Source organism: Nymphalis io, chromosome 8 (genome assembly GCF_905147045.1).
Source record: "Nymphalis io chromosome 8, ilAglIoxx1.1, whole genome shotgun sequence".
Taxonomy (NCBI): domain Eukaryota; kingdom Metazoa; phylum Arthropoda; class Insecta; order Lepidoptera; family Nymphalidae; genus Nymphalis; species Nymphalis io.
Window position 1 is genome coordinate 6,318,864 of NC_065895.1, and position 17,285 is coordinate 6,336,148.

Below are 17,285 nucleotides of genomic sequence, written 5' to 3' on the forward strand. Positions count from 1 at the left end.
AGCCTCTAAAAGCTTTGTTTGCTCAACAAGGTAAGACAGTACTTCCCGTCAGCTCTTCGCCTAAAATTCAGCCCCACGGTGTGCTGTTCTCATCTCTGGGAAGGAAAGATGGCACTTTGCATCTTCTATCGCATCTTTTATGCTTTGAGGAACTGTTTAGATTAATCCCAGGCACTAAATTTACCACCACCGAACATTACGTCTAAATTCCATCCATACCATCTCGATGTCTGGAAATCCACTACTACAACGCTGTTTTTAAAGCATTTCCTGCCTCGCACAGCCACTCTGCGGAACCATATTTCCCGGCGGCAGTTACGACATAGAACCCTACAAGAAAAGAGCCTACTCATTCCTTAAAGGCTGGCAACGCATCTGCAAGTACTTCGGTGTTGCAGGTGTCTGGTCATCAAGTGAGCCTCCTGCTTGTTTGCCCCCCTTTTACATAAAAAAGGTTTCTTCCAGTAACAGTTTATTTCATTACAAGTAGTCTCCTCACATCGCTATGTGACCAATGCAATAGTATGTTTGCATCCTTCACGTTCGAGATAGTTAATTTTATTTGCACTTTCATCGCTAGCAAATTTACGATAACTTGCCGTGGCTCTGTATCGTAACTATCGCGCCCCGAATTGTTTATATATTGATATTATCTTCTATCGAAAGCGGAAAGCACTTGTATCAAAGCAATCTGCATTAACAAAAGATTAAAATAAACAATAATAATAAGCTCACTAATATATTTCGCGTGATTTGTGAAGTTGTTAGTCTACGTAAAAATACTGCTCTTATTTTCGCATAAGATAATATATTAATAATCTTTCGTTATTATAAGTGAAAGAAGGTATATGGAGCGTCAAATCACAAAGAGGTATAAAATAAATACAAAATTATCAACGCGCGTATTGCAAAAGAGTCGCCCACAATAAGATTGGGCGAAGTGACGTCACAGTTAAAACCGGACGGAGCAAGAATTATACGAGAGCGCCTAAATTGATTTATTTATAAAAAAAAGTTTACATGATATAATCATTTTTACACACATGTTATTATAATCATTTAAGGATTATTTTAGTACAAAAAATATATTTTTTTTTAATTTACATTTTCCTAATTCTAGAACTATAAAAGTCGTCAGGTAAAGAAATCAGCGATCAGTGCCAATATGTTACATGCAAAAAAAATATAAGTAAAGGCGACGTCTTGTAAAGTATTGTATAGTTAGTGTGCGTCGGCACGTCTTTAAAAATTAGGGTATATATGTAATCGATTTATAACCATGTCGCGTAGAATCCAACCGTGGCCGACTCCGTACCGTACGTATGATTATTTGAATAGAATACAAGTATATAAAACGGTAAGCAGCTGCACAGGCTGGGTTTCTCACAATTTCTATCCTTTTTGTACCTGGAGTTCAGTGCTCAAACGTGTCAGCCCCTTCCTCTCCTACAAAAAATACCTGAATAGAGTGCAAGAAACACTTTTGGACGCCAAAATTTTAACGCTTTCACCTCAGTTGAGACATTCAATTTTGCGAACAAATGCTTTCTCCGTACTGAAGTGATACCGGCCGATTTGAAGCACAGAATCGAAAAAAAGCCTCTACACTTGCGACGACGCGTTCGCAACGAGACAATTTTCCGGTATTAAAAAAACCGTGACGAAGTTGCTAAAAATCGAGAAAACGCAAATGCCTAGACATTAGATGAACGCAATTGTAATGTTTACGACAATTCGCGATACCACGAACTGTGTATTTGATTGATTTATATAAAACAGGACATAATAAAAAAATAATATCTTTTTAAATTAAAACATTTTATTTACAACAAAAAATAATAATAATTTATGAACGCATTGCATTACATATCTTTGGTTTGTATTGGATACTCCTAAGATCTAATTATTTAAAGATATTTTTCAAGTATCACAATGCCTTTATTATTTATTGGCAAGTTTCAATATATCCAATACATATGTCTAAATCTAGCGACGTTGGAAATTCAACATCTTAAGAAGCATGAAGCCCATAATGGTCGCTGCGGCAACACCGATACCAGCTTTCCACCACGACGAGTTCTCCCCCGCCAAACTCGCAAAATGCTTCAGGTGTCTGCAAAGTAAAACATTTTATTAAAGTTTAGTTACCAGGGTAAAACCAAAGTTTTAATACTATTTATTCATTAAAGTAAAAATATGTCTGTTGAGTTATTACATTATTATTATTTATTATTTGGTAACTACTTCCCGTTGGCAACTTTTTATATGATTAATGTGTATAAACACATCATAATAGATAGAAATCACGCTGAATTTATAATAAGTACTTCTTATGTAATATATAAGTATTTGTTTCTAAATTTTATACTGTTATATTGCAGAAGATAGTATTGCAAAATTTAAATTATTTTTAGAATATAAAATGCCCGTAAAAACATAATAAAAGATGCATTTCATATAACATGTTCTATATTGACAGTAGAAATTGACATTACATATTAAAGTAATACTGACCTGTGTTTGCTGAATAAAATCCAAGCAGCTTGAAATTGACTGACCAAGATACAATTAAAATAACAAATAAAAAATATTAACATGTATGACGTATGTCCTATTTACTAAAGCATAATTTATACAAAATATGTTCTGATGTAGCAGATTCGATTCAGTTCATTTTTAGGGTTTGCAAGAATATGTCACAATAAAACTTAAGTTAGAAAAAACTAATATATGTGTTTTTTACAGTGCCATCTTGGTGGTTCCCTATTCATCAGTTAGTCTACTGATAGACACTTATAAGCTTTGTGTTTTCTTTAATGATGTTTACAAATTTTTATATGGATTTTTAAATTAAACTAGTTTTTAAATTTTATTTAAACATAACATTGACGAGTTTAGTGTGAAACGACCTTTTATAAAACGATATGTTTGCAGATCAAGTTGTTAGTCTGAAACGTTCCTAGGTTTTTTATAAATTCATTAAAATCATTTGCATACATTGCTTGTCAAATATTACCAAATATTGGCTTACGATTTTTTTAACTTCATTTGTTAAAAACATAAAAAAGCTATCTAACTTCAGCTCTATCTTTATCTGCTTTCGCTTGAAGTGTATTCAATTAAATATTTAAAAAATATGCAAATATCGCAAAAGCTATTTTGTCTAGATAGACAATACTTACGGAAATGCAGCCATGGTTGCTAACTTAACAAAAACATCGTGCTTGTTCTCTTTGATATTAAAAAATTGCGGAGGTAGAAGTTGATATTTGTTACAAAACACATCCGGTTGTAAAATATATTCCTGTCTCATCATTATATTTTCACCTTTTGTCCCAACGATTAAAACAGGAATGTGACTTTCAGCAAAATATTTCTAGAAATTTACAGAAATTATTATAAAGAGAATTTTATATAATTAATTTAGAAATGCATTCACAACAAATTCACTTAAAATAGTAGATGTCATATGAAAAAAGGAAACAAAGAGAGAATACTCACAATATATATTCTAGCAATATATTCAAATGATCTAGTGGCAGCAATATCGTAAACGAGGCATGCCACGTCACAGTTGACTTCGTGAGGCTGTAAGGGATCCGAAACGCGGGTTATGGGAATCTCCTTCAGAACTAAATATTTTTCTTGTCCATACACTAGTACTGTGTTTATACAACAATTATTTTCTGTGTTACTGTCGCCTCTTTCGTGCGTAGTTTGTTTAATTTTCTGAAATGCATGATGTTATAGTTATGTATGTATTATGTTAAAATTTCAATATTTCAATAACTATTAACATTGTACCTTATGTGCTATGCCTAAAAAACTTCTACATATAGATGTTTTGCCACATGATCTCGGACCAATAATATGGCACTGATATACATTTCGACTTGACTGTTTTTTAGCAATATCAACTTTCTTATCTCGGGTAACTAAAAAGAAACATAAGCTATAAGATAGAATCAATTCAGGAATAATATGTTACTCAATTATACATTTTTAAACCATTTTTGTTTTTATACTTACTATGTATAGCTGATTTTTGAGTATCATTTTCAAGAAAATTGTATCCTAGATATGCTAGGTAAGCACTCGTGCTTTGCAAATCATGTAAAGTCATTAAAGTCCAACGACACATCCATCCTTGTAGAGTTAAAAAACCCTGAAAATAAACATTTTTATATTAAAATAATTAACATGATAATAATTTAATTAAAAAAATATATGGATCTTACAATTTTGTAGTGTACTGTGGTTTTAGGTGTAAGTTTAAATATTAATATAAATTCATAATGAAAACTGAATATATCTTTACTACAAATCATTAATGAAGTATGAATAATGATAATGTTAACCTTGCATTCATTTTGTTTTGTAATAAAAAAAATTCAAGAATATATAACTTATTTCGACATACATGCAATGTATACTGTAATTCCTGCACATTTAAACAAACAGCTGAACAAATAAATTGTGTTGGGCTTCCAAATTTTATCATTTGTTATATTGGATAAGTACCTTGTCATTGGTTGGGACTGTATAACGTAAATTGTGCCATGGGATACGGGGACAGCAAGAAAATACATTCTTTATTTCAGTTGGATTTAGCATACCATCCCTGTCTCGGTCATATTTTTCAAATAATTGTGTCAAAAATTGCTGCCCTTTATAAGAAAGTTCTGTAGAACATCCAACAGGCACTTTTATGCTGTTAAATAAACATAAAACATTTATAATATAAGATTACATTGAACATAATTTAAAGATATGATTATAAACTACTAAATGCTAAAAGCAGAAAATCTCCATCATACTTAGCATATAAATAACTGTGTATCAATTCTAAGCTCTCATCATAACCAAATTTACGCAGAACTGTCCAGGTTGTCTCATTTCTCCCTCTTTGTATGAACAAACAATGCAAGAATATGAACCCCTTCATAGTAATACATTCATTCTCTATACCTCCTGCTATATTTTGTGCAATTACTGATTTTACTTCATCTAAAACCTAAAACATTATTATATATATATAAAGGAAATTATAAATCGGAATATGCTCCATAAAGATATCAATACTGTTATATAAAGGAGTACCTGTAATTGTAAAGGAGTATCGAAACATTTTTTTTGAAATATTGTTATTTCATAATCATCTAATACACCATCACCATCAATGTCACAAATCTTAAATATTCTTGTTAGAGCTTTTTTACATCTTTCTGTAAGCTAAAAATAATTAAATGTTTAACATATAATTCAGTTTAAATAAAAACTATAAATTTATTTATCGTACCTCTTGTTCTTCTATAGAGTAAATAGGATGTATAGGGTGTAATACTGCTTTTTGTGCATTATAGAACATTTCTGAAACATTTGTTAAGGTTTTTGCTGAACATTCTATGCACCTGTCTACCTCTGGGTATTCCTCAGCAATGTCCCAAATATTCTAAAATGTTACATTACATTACGACTTTATTTTAAGGCAGTATAATATATAAGGTTTATTTAAACTCAAACTTACGTCAATGATGGAATAATCTATTAGATCTATTTTATTTCCAACAAGAATAACAGGTTTCCGGTAATCATCTGGACAGTTGTCTCTTACAAATGGTAACCAATAAGAAGCAACTTTATTTAAGGTTTCTTGTTTATCCACCGAAAAAACTATACATATAACATGTGCTTTTTCAATCTCTTCCGCAACTTGTTCAATAGTTTGTTCAGTTACTTTAAAAAAAAGGTGTAAGATATATGATTATGATCGCAGTCAGAAATTATGACAAGATTAGTGAAATTGTCTTCACTTTTATGTACTTACGACATACATCGACGATGTTCGTTGGTACTTGCTCTGGGGTAACATCAGCAGGGATTGTAATTTCTTCTGCTTTCGGAGGCACATTTTCTGCAAATTCTTCAGTAACCAATGATAGTATCAATGATGTTTTACCCACTGATGGTTCGCCAAGCAAGATTATCCTAACTGTTCGGGGAATAGTTTCATAAACCATTTTTAATTTATTTTTACAGATTTTTTCAAATCATTATGTAAACATTTTTAAATACAAGATTAGCATGTCCGATTTCTATTTCACTTTTGTATTCTTTTCTTAAAAACTAGGCACAATATATATTAGCCAAAACTCGAAAGCCGATTTCAGATTTTATAATCACACACAGACAAAAAATATCGCTTGATATAAGTAACAGATTATCTATCACATTACACATAATTGATATCCTTACATTGCCATGTAAGACCATATTATTTTGAGTGTCAGGCCTGCAGCTATCCTAATAATTATTGGTATTAATAGATATTGCCATTGCGCCTATAGTTACACTACAGGTACAAGGGTAGGATTACGGCCGCTATAAATATTGACCATAATGCTTCACGTGAATATTTATCGTGAGACTTATAAAATTATGTTAAAATATCACCACCATCAATACCACACAACATTCGACGGAATTTGATCCGTAATCGTAATAATTTAAAAACATGTAGCATCCGTTATATAAATAATCTGTACTATGCCAAACAAACTTATTACAGATTGTCAAATGTCAATGTCACATATTGCAATTGTCAAACCAAAACAAATTTCAATTATTCAAAACATCTTGAAAATCAAAATGAAACGTGGTGTTTTCTGACTAATATCAATTGGAATAAATTATTTAAATATTTCTATAGTTAATATGTTTCAATAGTGATGGGGGAAATAAATAAACATCCGGAATGGGATACCGCAAAAGGCTTAAGAGAACCGATAAAGACATTAGAGGTAAGGTTATTAACCATTGACGCTAAGTTAACATAAAAATGTTTAGAAATAAAATAATAACAATATTTACAATGAAAACTTATTAACATCAAGGTTTATGTCAATTTAAAAATTTATTATCGAATGTAAATTTGCTTACAGGACAAATGGAAACTTGTTCCATCATTTCTTCAAATAAAGGGTTTGGTTAAACAGCATATTGATTCATTCAATTATTTTATTAATGTTGAAATTAAGAAAATCGTCCAGGCTAATGAGAAGGTGTTCTGTGATTCAGATCCTTTGTTCTACATTAAATATTTGAATGCCTATGTGGGAACACCAGACTTAGAAGAAGGTTTCAATGTAACTAAGCCCACTACTCCTCATGAGTGTAGACTTAGAGACATGACATACTCAGCACCAATAACAGTTGATATTGAATATATTAGAGGGAATCAAAGAGTAATTAAAAATAAACAGTTAATTGGAAGGTAAGATCATCAAGAGGCTTTATAAATTAAAAAAATATATTTTATAATCTTTACTATGGCTTATAAAACTATTTTAGGATGCCATTGATGTTACGGTCTTCTAATTGTGTTTTAACAAACAAATCTGATTTTGAATTATCACAATTGAATGAGTGTCCCCATGACCCTGGTGGTTACTTTATCATTAGAGGTAAGAATTATATATTCCTATTAAATTTCTGAATTTTTGTTTCAAATTATCATTATTTAAAATATTAAAAAGTTTAAACAACATATTAAAATAATATATGTTTCTCAGGTCAAGAGAAAGTTATATTAATCCAGGAACAGCTGTCTCGTAACCGAATGATTGTAGATGAATTTAAAGGAGCAATTCAATGTCAAGTTACAAGTTCAACTCACGAAAAGAAAACTAGAACAAATGTTATTGTGAAAAATGGAAAATATGTCCTTAGGCACAATGCCTTATCTGATGTATGTTAAAAAACAATATACCATTTCTTGAATTTTAATTTAGTTTTTTAATTGCAAGTCGCTACTGTATTAGGTAATTTGCAGGATATTCCAATAGCAGTGGCCTTTAAAGCTATGGGTATTTGTAGTGATCAAGAAATAATGCAGCTTGTGGGTACTGATGATGCTATAGTAAAGAAAATGGCTCCTTGTGTAATGGATTGTCACAATTTAAAAATTTTTACTCAAAACCAAGCTTTGTCTTACATTGGTAGCAAACTTAAAGTGAAACGGTAAATTTTTTCTATGATTAATACTTTTACATGTTTTTATAGCCATCATCACTAAGAAGTATATATATTTCTTTCAGATTTCAGACTCCCAATGCTAAGTTCAGGACTCCTGTTGATGAAGCTAGAGATCTTTTAGCAACAACAATACTTGCTCATGTGACTGTAGAGAATTACAACTTTTATGTGAAAGCTATTTACTTGGCAATTATGGTAAAAAGAGTTATTGAAGCAGAGAATAGTAAAGCTGCTATTGATGATCCAGATTACTATGGCAATAAAAGACTTGAGTTAGCTGGGTCATTATTGGCTCTAATGTTTGAAGATTTGTTTAAAAGGTTCAACTGGGAATTAAAGTCTATAGCTGACAAAATTATACCCAAAGTAAAAGCAGCACCATTTGATGTTGTAAAACATATGAGACCAGATTTAATTGCTAATGGCCTCTTTACAGCTATATCAAGTGTAAGTGGTAATCCTTTATTTTAAAAACAATGTGGTAGGGCTTTGTGCAAGCTCGTCTGGGTAGGTACCACCCACTCATCAGATATTCTACTGCAAATCAGCAATACTTGATATTGTTGTGTTCCGGTTTGAAGGGTGAGTGAGCCAGTGTAATTACAAGTACAAGGGACATAAAATCTTAGTTCCCAAGGTTGGTGGCGCATTGGCTATGTAAGCGATGGTTGACATTTCTTACAATGCCAATGTCTATGGGCGTTTGGTGACCACTTACCATCAGGTGGCCCATATGCACGTCTGCCTTTCTATTCTATATAAAAAAAAAAATTGGTCTTGTATGATGTCATGAACTAATTTATTACATTATATATTTTTAGGGAAATTGGACTATCAAGAGATTTAAAATGGAAAGACATGGAGTCACACAGGTTTTAAGTCGACTCAGTTATATTTCAGCTTTGGGTATGATGACTAGGGTTAACTCACAGTTTGAGAAAACCAGAAAAGTTTCTGGCCCACGCTCCTTACAACCATCACAGTGGGGCATGCTGTGTCCTTCAGATACCCCTGAAGGGGAGGCATGTGGCCTTGTTAAGAATCTGGCACTTATGACACATATAACGACAGAATGTTCTGAGGAACCTATATCAAGATTGGCTTGTAATGCTGGTGTGGAGGATGTCAGACTACTGGGAGGTGAAGAAATTAATCATCCAGCTGTTTATATGGTGTTTCTTAATGGTAAGTTCAGAGACAAGGATTTTACTTATCTAATAATTAATAACTAATGAGTAATTTAATTTTCAGGTAATATATTAGGGGTAACTAGACAATACAAAAAGCTTATCAAAATTTTTAGAATGTTTCGACGCCGCGGCCTAATATCAGCATTTGTTTCCATTTACCCAAATCATAATCAAAGAACAGTTTATATATGCAGTGATGGTGGTAGACTGTGCCGGCCATATATTATAGTAGAAAAAGGCTACCCATTAGTGCAGCAGTCTCATATAAACGAACTCAATAGAGGCATTAGGAAGTTCCAAGATTTCCTTTCAGATGGTCTTATTGAATACTTAGATGTGAATGAAGAGAATGATAGCCATATTGCAACCATTGAAGCGGAGATTGATCCCTATGTCACTACTCATCTGGAAGTTGAACCTTTTACAATTTTGGGTGTCTGTGCTGGCCTTGTACCTTATCCACATCACAATCAGAGTCCTAGAAACACCTACCAGTGTGCTATGGGCAAACAGGCTATGGGTATATAATCTATCATACTTTAAAATTGATATACAATTACCATAAATTATATTTAATATATATTGTTTTGCTTACTTTCAGGCACAATTGGTTATAATCAGAAGAATAGAATAGACACATTAATGTACAATTTAGTTTATCCACAATGTCCCATGGTAAAAACAAGGACAATAGAATTAACAAACTTCGATAAATTACCGGCCGGACAGAATGCGACCGTAGCGGTTATGAGTTACAGTGGCTATGATATAGAAGACGCTTTGATTTTAAACAGAGCTTCTATCGACCGCGGTTATGGTCGGTGCTTGGTTTATAAAAGTGCAAAAACGATAATGAAGCGATACAGTAATCAAACATCAGATAGAATCCTAGGTCCGTCTAGAGATGCTAATACAGGAAAAGTTATAAAAGCGCACGATGTATTAGATACTGATGGTATAGCTGCTCCAGGAGAAATGGTCGAAAATCGTCAAGTGTTGATTAATAAACAAATGCCTCCAGCTACATTAAACCCGATCAGTCAAGGTCAACCACAACAAATAGACTATAAAGACGTTCCAATCACATATAAGGGCCCAGTTGAATCTTACATCGAAAAAGTGATGGTGTCTTCAAATTCTGAAGATGCGTTTCTTATTAAAATATTACTAAGACAAACTAGAGTGCCAGAAATAGGTGACAAATTCAGTTCTCGGCATGGGCAAAAGGGGGTGACTGGGTTAATCGTACAACAAGAAGATATGCCTTTTAACGATCGTGGAATCTGTCCAGATATGATTATGAATCCCCATGGTTTTCCATCAAGAATGACCGTTGGCAAAACTATCGAACTTCTAGCAGGCAAAGCTGGATTGATGGAGGGAAAGTTTCATTACGGTACGTTCTAGTTTCGTCTCCGATTTAGCAAATTATACTTTACGTTGCAATAAAAATGTATATAATTTTATATTTTACAGGTACGGCATTCGGTGGATCTAAAGTTCGAGATGTATGCGGAGAGTTAGAAAAGCACGGTTATAATTACCACGGGAAGGACATATTCTACTCGGGCATAACAGGGGAGCCACTGGAGGCGTATATCTACTCCGGGCCTGTTTACTACCAGAAGCTGAAACACATGGTGCAGGACAAGATGCACGCGCGCGCTCGCGGACCTCGCGCCGTGCTCACGCGACAGCCCACCGAGGGACGCTCGCGCGACGGCGGCCTGCGCCTCGGGGAGATGGAGCGAGACTGTCTCATCGGCTACGGTGCTAGGTGACTATTCCAGCACACTGTTCATATCGATCGGTAAAAGGCTGATAGTGAGTTCATACATACATTAGCCTCTACTGTTTGTGATCGTAATGTTACATATTCTCAAAACTAGTTTGATTCATCATATATATATATATTTTTTTTTAAATCTGCAATGAACCCCTTAGGTTTTAATCAGATTTGTTAAGTAAGCTTTTCTCAATTTTGAGAGTGCACATCCAATGATGTGTCATCTCTTACTTTATTCACTTCTAAGAGTGATCAGATCGAAGCCAGTCGCTTTCTCTTTAATCGAAATTTGCATTTGTTTGTATTTAAAAGGTTCGTAGCCAGTTGATTGATATGTCCTTCGAGTCTTTGCTTATAGGCCAAAGAAGACTTTTCTATTTCTTCTTTAACTGTAGGTATTTGCAGATACTTATGTACTTCCTTGTTCAGTATGAACCATGGTGCATTGCTTAAGACCTTTAGCACTTTGTTCTGGTAGCGCTGGAGGATTTCTATATTTGAGTGACTTGCAGATCCCCAGAGTTCTATGCCGTACGTCCAGACTGGTTTTATAATACCTTTGTATATAATAAGTTTATTTTCGAGACTCAGTGTTGATTTCCTGCCTAGTAGCCAGTACATATTTTTGTACTTTTTGTTTGCTTGTTCCTTTTTTGTTTTTATGTGATCTCGCCAGGTAAGTTTTCTGTCTAGATGCATACCTAGGTAGATGAGAAAGAATCCTCGCATTTAACCTGGAACATTCTGTTTTGTAGGTAAGACTTTATAAGCGTATACGCACTATTTGGCAGGTGTAACTTTAGCTTACAGAGGAGGCCCTTGTGCCACACGCGATCAAAAGCCTGTTAACAGTATGTCAAGGAACACAGCTGAGCAGTATTCTTTTCTCTCCATCGCTTGCCGTATTGTATGTGCTACTCGGTGTATTTGTTCTGTCGTTCCATGGTGTGCACGAAAACCAAATTGGTAGTCTGGTATCACTTTTTGCTCCTTTAATACTGGAAGAAGACGTCTTAAGACCACTTTCTCGAAAACTTTTGAAAGTATGTTGAGAAGACTTATTGGCCTATATGATGTGACTTCTGTAGGAGGCTTACCCGGTTTGGCAACCATATTTATGATGGACACTTTCCATAGCTTTGGGAATTATTGTAATCTCAATATTGCGTTGAAGAGGATTGTCAGCAGGACGATGCCTTTTTTTGGTAATTGTTGAAGAACTTCTGCTGTTATCAAATAAAATCCTGGTGCCTTTCGTTGTTTTAAATCTTTGATAGTTTTTCTGACTTCTGCCGGTGTGACTGGAGTCAACGGTAGAGACATCTGTTGGTGACTGTTCAAGATTTTATGAATTTCTTCTTCTGAGTGCGCAATGTCAGGTTCGTTAGGTTTAAATACATCTTTGAGAAAGTTGGCAAATAACTCAGCTTTATCTTGGGGTTTTCGTGACCAGTTGCCGTTAGTTTGTCTTAGCGGGGGAAAGTGTTCCTTTGGCCTTTTCTATGATTTTGTCATTTTCCAGAGTGAATAGTCATCTGCTTTATACGGAGACAGGGTCTTTAGTTTCTCTTGCAAGGTACTATTTTCATTTTCGCTAAGCATATCTGTTAGATCTTTTTGTGCTTTGTTGAGTGCCTTTTTATCTTGTCTATTTCTACTGGTATGCCATTGACGTCTTAGCCTTCTCTTCATAACTATCAACTCCCTTATCTTCAGGGGGATATTCTGACTTTGTGTTTTGGATTCTACGTAAGGGGTTGATAGCCACGCTGCTTTTTGTATTAGGTTAGTGGTAAACCACGCAGTGTCTTCTATGTCATCTTCCATTTTGAGAGGTATACACAAATTGGCATTCTCTACAATGTAATCTCGAAAGGCCTCCCAGTCAGTTTTATGATTGTAGAGTGTTTCGCGTGGTTCTTTCCAGATGACTGTGGAGCTTAATGTAACAATTACAGGTGTGTGGTCTGAGGAGTCATCTAGACATGATTCCACATCTGTGTAGAGTCCATACATCCCCTTGAAAACAAAAAAGTCAATGAGGTCCGGAGTTTTGTTGGGGTCCGATGGCCAATAAGTTGGTTCTCTTGTTGATATTACATTCAGGGTATTGCTATCTATTGCCTTTTTCAGTTCTCGGCCTCTTGTCGTCGTTAGTCGGGAACCCCAATATGTGTTTTTGAAGTTCCAGTCTCCTCCTGCAATGTATTTACCACCGAGTGTATGAAAAAAGTCACTAAACATATGTTCATCTATACGATGTTTTGGGGGACAGTACACTGCTGCCACATTGAGTGATCCCTGCCAGTCATCTATTGATATGATGGCGGCCTGTATGTGTACATATCTATAGCTTGGTAAAATGTGGTGTCTTATATTTTCTTTGACTATCACAGCGGCTCCAGCATGTGACGTCCCGTCTGGATGATTAGCGTAATATATACTGTATCCTTTAATTTTAATTACTCTATGGTCAATCATATGTGTTTCAGAGATTAACAGAATTTCTATTTTGTTGTGATTTATGAATAGCTCGACTTCTTGCTTATTCGGGGATAAGCCATTTATATTCCATGCGGCAATCCGCAGGAATTTCATTTTTTCTGCTGGGCTATAAGCGTCGTTAGGAGACCCATCAGGGTACCTATTTGTTGTATGAGGATGTCTATTTTCTCAGATTGTTTTATTATAATTTGTTCTAGTGAACTTGTTGATTGAGATTGTGTATTCTCTGTTTTTCTATTCCAGTAGTCTTTGTTTGCGGTGTTGATTGTGTTATCATTTGTATACCCATTGTCTCTTTCCTGGTTGTTGGTAGATTGCTGTCTAGTGTAGCTGCGGGGTTTTAGTGGAGGGAAATCGCTTATTTTAGGTGGTGGTGTAAATTTATTTGTGGGCTTCTTATTATCTGGTGGGGTTTTCCTGTATATTACATGTGCCATTTTTCGGGCACGAATCTCCTTGTATACTTGACGACAGCCTTTGTAATTAGCTGGATGATCGCCCTGACAAAGAGTACAGGTGGCTGGCGTTGTCTTATCCTTTTTGGGGCAGTCCGTAGTTTTATGTCCCTTTGCACATTTGACACACCTGTATGGGCGCATACAGTTGTTTTTGGTGTGCCCATATTGTTGGCACCTGGTGCATTGAGGAATTTCAGTAGATTTCCTTGGGTCTTCAATCTTTACTCTCGTGTAGTATATGTATTTTATATTTTTTATTTCTATGTTATTGGGACTAGGTTCTATGTTTGCAAAAAACATGTTCAGAGGCTTTTTGTTTTTTCTGGATATTGCGTAGACTATTTCACCTCGTACCTTGTTCCCTGTTTTTTCAATTTCTTGTATTATGGCCGATTTAGGAGTGGTGTGATGTAAATTTTTAATTACAATTCGGTAACATTTGTTTTGCTTCGGGGTGAAAGTGTGACCGATGAGACCATTAGTACGGATGAGTTCTATTAGATCTTTGTATGTTTCGGTTGATTGTGTCATCACTCTTAGCTACTAGATATAGTCTTATTTAATAAGTCTGTTAATTTAGATAGGTCTTCTATTCCATACAATATAATAGGTGGTGGTTTGCTAGTTTTTTTGGGATGAGTGGGTGTATCTTCCGTTGACTCCTCAGTTGGATCGACAGGTAATTCACTGTATCTGTTAGAAGTGTTGACTCCTATTTTTGTTCTTTAATCTGGTCGATCTGGTTTTTGAGTGTGTGGCGGGCTATTAGATAATCTTTTCCTTTTGAGGTGACGGTCTGTAGGTATTCTTTGCCAAGGGGGAGGGCAAACGTTGCTGGAGTTGTCAGCTGTAGTATTTTTGGCTGGAGACGCAATAAGCAAATTCTTTGAGTCACTAGTGCTGATATTTCCCATTGATGACGATCTCGGTCTTGTGATGAATAGGCTTGGATGGAATGCCTGCTGTGTGAGTTTTTTATTCGTGCTGCTGCCAGTAGCATTAACTGTCACGGGGGCCTGGTCGCCCACTCCCGCGCAGTCTTCGGTAGCATATTTCACACTCGCAGGCCCGGGTACCTGCGAGCGCCGGTTGTTAGCCGGGTCGCATGACAAATCAAAATTCTTATCACTCATATTTCCATTGTTTTATGAGGTGGGACATACTCATGACGCTTTCCCAAGGCGACATGGCCACAATATTAGAAGGTTTAAAATATGCTATGAGGTTTAATGGGTAATTTAATCCTCCTTGGCCTGTGGTACACCAGTGGACAGGTTAATTAACCGCCGCCTGTTGCTCGGCGTTCATATATCATCATCATCATATTCAGCCCACATTAATCCACTGCTGGACATAGGACTCCTCACAGGCGCGCACATTCTCCCTGTGCTAGTCACATCCATTGAGCACCCGCCATTTTCCTAAAATAGTCTGACCACTTTAACCTCGTGATACGCTTCCCAATATCTTCGACTTTCGTCTTTCGTATGCCATAAGCCAATGCGCCGTTCGATCTCCTGTATTTGAGATTTCCGATCAAATGATAAACGATGTCTAAGATAGATATAATCGCTAACCACCTGTACGGTGTCCTTACCTACGATTATATACGTACACGTATGTGGCGATTAGTCATAATTTTGGTCTTGGACATGTTCATGCTCAAACCTATCCTCAGGGAAACTTCTTGCAGATCTGCTAGCATAAGTTGGACGAGAATCAAGTCCGCGAACCTAAGGTGCGTCATACGTATCCCGTTTACATTGATTCCTCTCTCCCTCCAATCCAGCGTCATCAACAGGTCTTCTAAGACGGTGTTGAAGAGTTTGGGCGAGAGGTTATCGCCTTGTCGGACCCCTCTGTCAACAGACACGAGGATGGTGTTTCTGTGCATGCGCACCTGCATAGTCGCGAATTTGTACAGCTCTCGGAGGATATCTACTTATCGCTTGTCAATACCGCAGCGATGGAGAGATTAAAACACGGCCCAATTTTCGACACTATCGAAAGCCTTCTCATAATCAACGAAGGAAAAGCATAGGGGTCGGTTATACTCATTGCACTTCTCCACTAGCTGCTTGACAGTATGGATGTGATCCATAGTTGAGTATCAACTCCGGCTTGCTCGACAGGTTGGTTTTCGTCAAGGGTGTTAGTTAGTCGGTAGCACAGGACTTTAGCGAACAGTTTGTAGACCTGAGAGAAGGCTTATTGGACGGTAGTTTGTCAGTTTTGTTTTGTCGCCTTTCTTATAAAGTATCTTGACAATCGCATTCTTCTATTAACCGGGTGTAGAACCCTGTAGAAGAATATCGTTAAAAAGCTTTACAAGGACTTCAAGTATAGGTTTTCCACCTGCCTGCAACATTTCGACACGCACCCCGTCCTCACCAGAGGCTTTACCTTTTTTCATTTTGCTTAGAGCATGCTCTACTTCATCTGGTGTTATATGAGGTAATTCGCCTTGTTCGATTCACTCTACTGGCGCTGCTCTGGGGTCCGTCGCATCTGGTATCGATTGCGGTGTTTTTGAGGAATACAGGTCCCTGTAAAACTCTTCGACGAACTTTATAATTCACGATCAGACACAATATTACCGGCATTTGTTTTATTTTGTTGTTGTTGTATGTTTATAAGTTTGATTACTTTAAGATTATTCATATTTATAGTATATGCCTTGCAGTCATATTAAACGAGCAGACTCCGATAGACATGTACTGGCCTAGGCAAACGATCTCGTCAAGAGTGTCTGCTGGTTCAGGTTTTGGTCTGAGCGGATACACTACTTGCTAGACGTAGATACAACTATAGGTTATGTAAGAAATAACGATGCTACTCGCAATTTCATAATACACTACTAAATCTGTCTCAGCATGCTGCTAATGGAGCGACTGATGCTGGCGTCGGACGCGTTCAGCGCAGACATCTGCGGCGCGTGCGGGCGGCTGGCGAGCCGCGCGTGGTGCCACGCGTGCCGCTCCTCCGCTGCTGTGTCCGCCGTAGAGATGCCCTATGCATGCAAGCTGCTCTTCCAGGAGCTAGCCGCAATGAACATTGTCCCTAAGCTCACCCTCAAGAAATACTGTTAGGGTTGAAAGATTTAATTTAATCAATATTTAATCTTCAAATAATCTGTGAAAATAATTAATGCTAAGTCTTAACTTAATTATATTTTACCTTTTTCGTAAAATATAAAGTACATTGAATATACTTTAAATAAATGTTTTTTGTATAAAAATGTGATTTTGATTATTTAGTCAGTTAATAGACTGATTTCTAAAACTACTAGCACTAGCTCGAATATTTCATAAA

General features: G+C 35.9%; 2 protein-coding genes across 3 annotated transcripts; one reads left to right on the top strand and one right to left on the bottom strand.

The window, feature by feature from the left end:
* Positions 1–1,808: 1,808 nt before the first annotated feature.
* LOC126769912 (mitochondrial Rho GTPase) lies at positions 1,809–6,191 on the bottom strand. 2 transcript variants are annotated; one of them, XM_050488888.1, is made up of 12 exons: positions 5,828–6,191; positions 5,528–5,736; positions 5,300–5,452; positions 5,101–5,232; positions 4,818–5,014; positions 4,522–4,711; positions 4,030–4,165; positions 3,805–3,935; positions 3,502–3,729; positions 3,183–3,376; positions 2,515–2,553; positions 1,809–2,113 (listed from the first exon to the last, which is right to left on the bottom strand). In XM_050488888.1, the coding sequence occupies exons 1-12, from the start codon at positions 6,018–6,020 to the stop codon at positions 1,987–1,989; spliced, it is 1,929 nt and encodes a 642-aa protein (XP_050344845.1). In that variant the 5' UTR covers positions 6,021–6,191; the 3' UTR covers positions 1,809–1,986. The 2 variants fall into 2 exon arrangements, with proteins under 2 accessions (XP_050344845.1, XP_050344846.1); XM_050488889.1 differs by lacking the exon at positions 2,515–2,553.
* Positions 6,192–6,622: 431 nt separating this feature from the next.
* Positions 6,623–17,135, top strand: LOC126769906 (DNA-directed RNA polymerase III subunit RPC2). Its single transcript, XM_050488877.1, has 11 exons — positions 6,623–6,800; positions 6,942–7,273; positions 7,351–7,463; positions 7,572–7,747; positions 7,832–8,019; positions 8,097–8,481; positions 8,856–9,219; positions 9,286–9,744; positions 9,826–10,620; positions 10,701–11,001; positions 16,846–17,135. The coding sequence occupies exons 1-11, from the start codon at positions 6,729–6,731 to the stop codon at positions 17,060–17,062; spliced, it is 3,402 nt and encodes a 1,133-aa protein (XP_050344834.1). The 5' UTR covers positions 6,623–6,728; the 3' UTR covers positions 17,063–17,135.
* Positions 17,136–17,285: the final 150 nt, after the last annotated feature.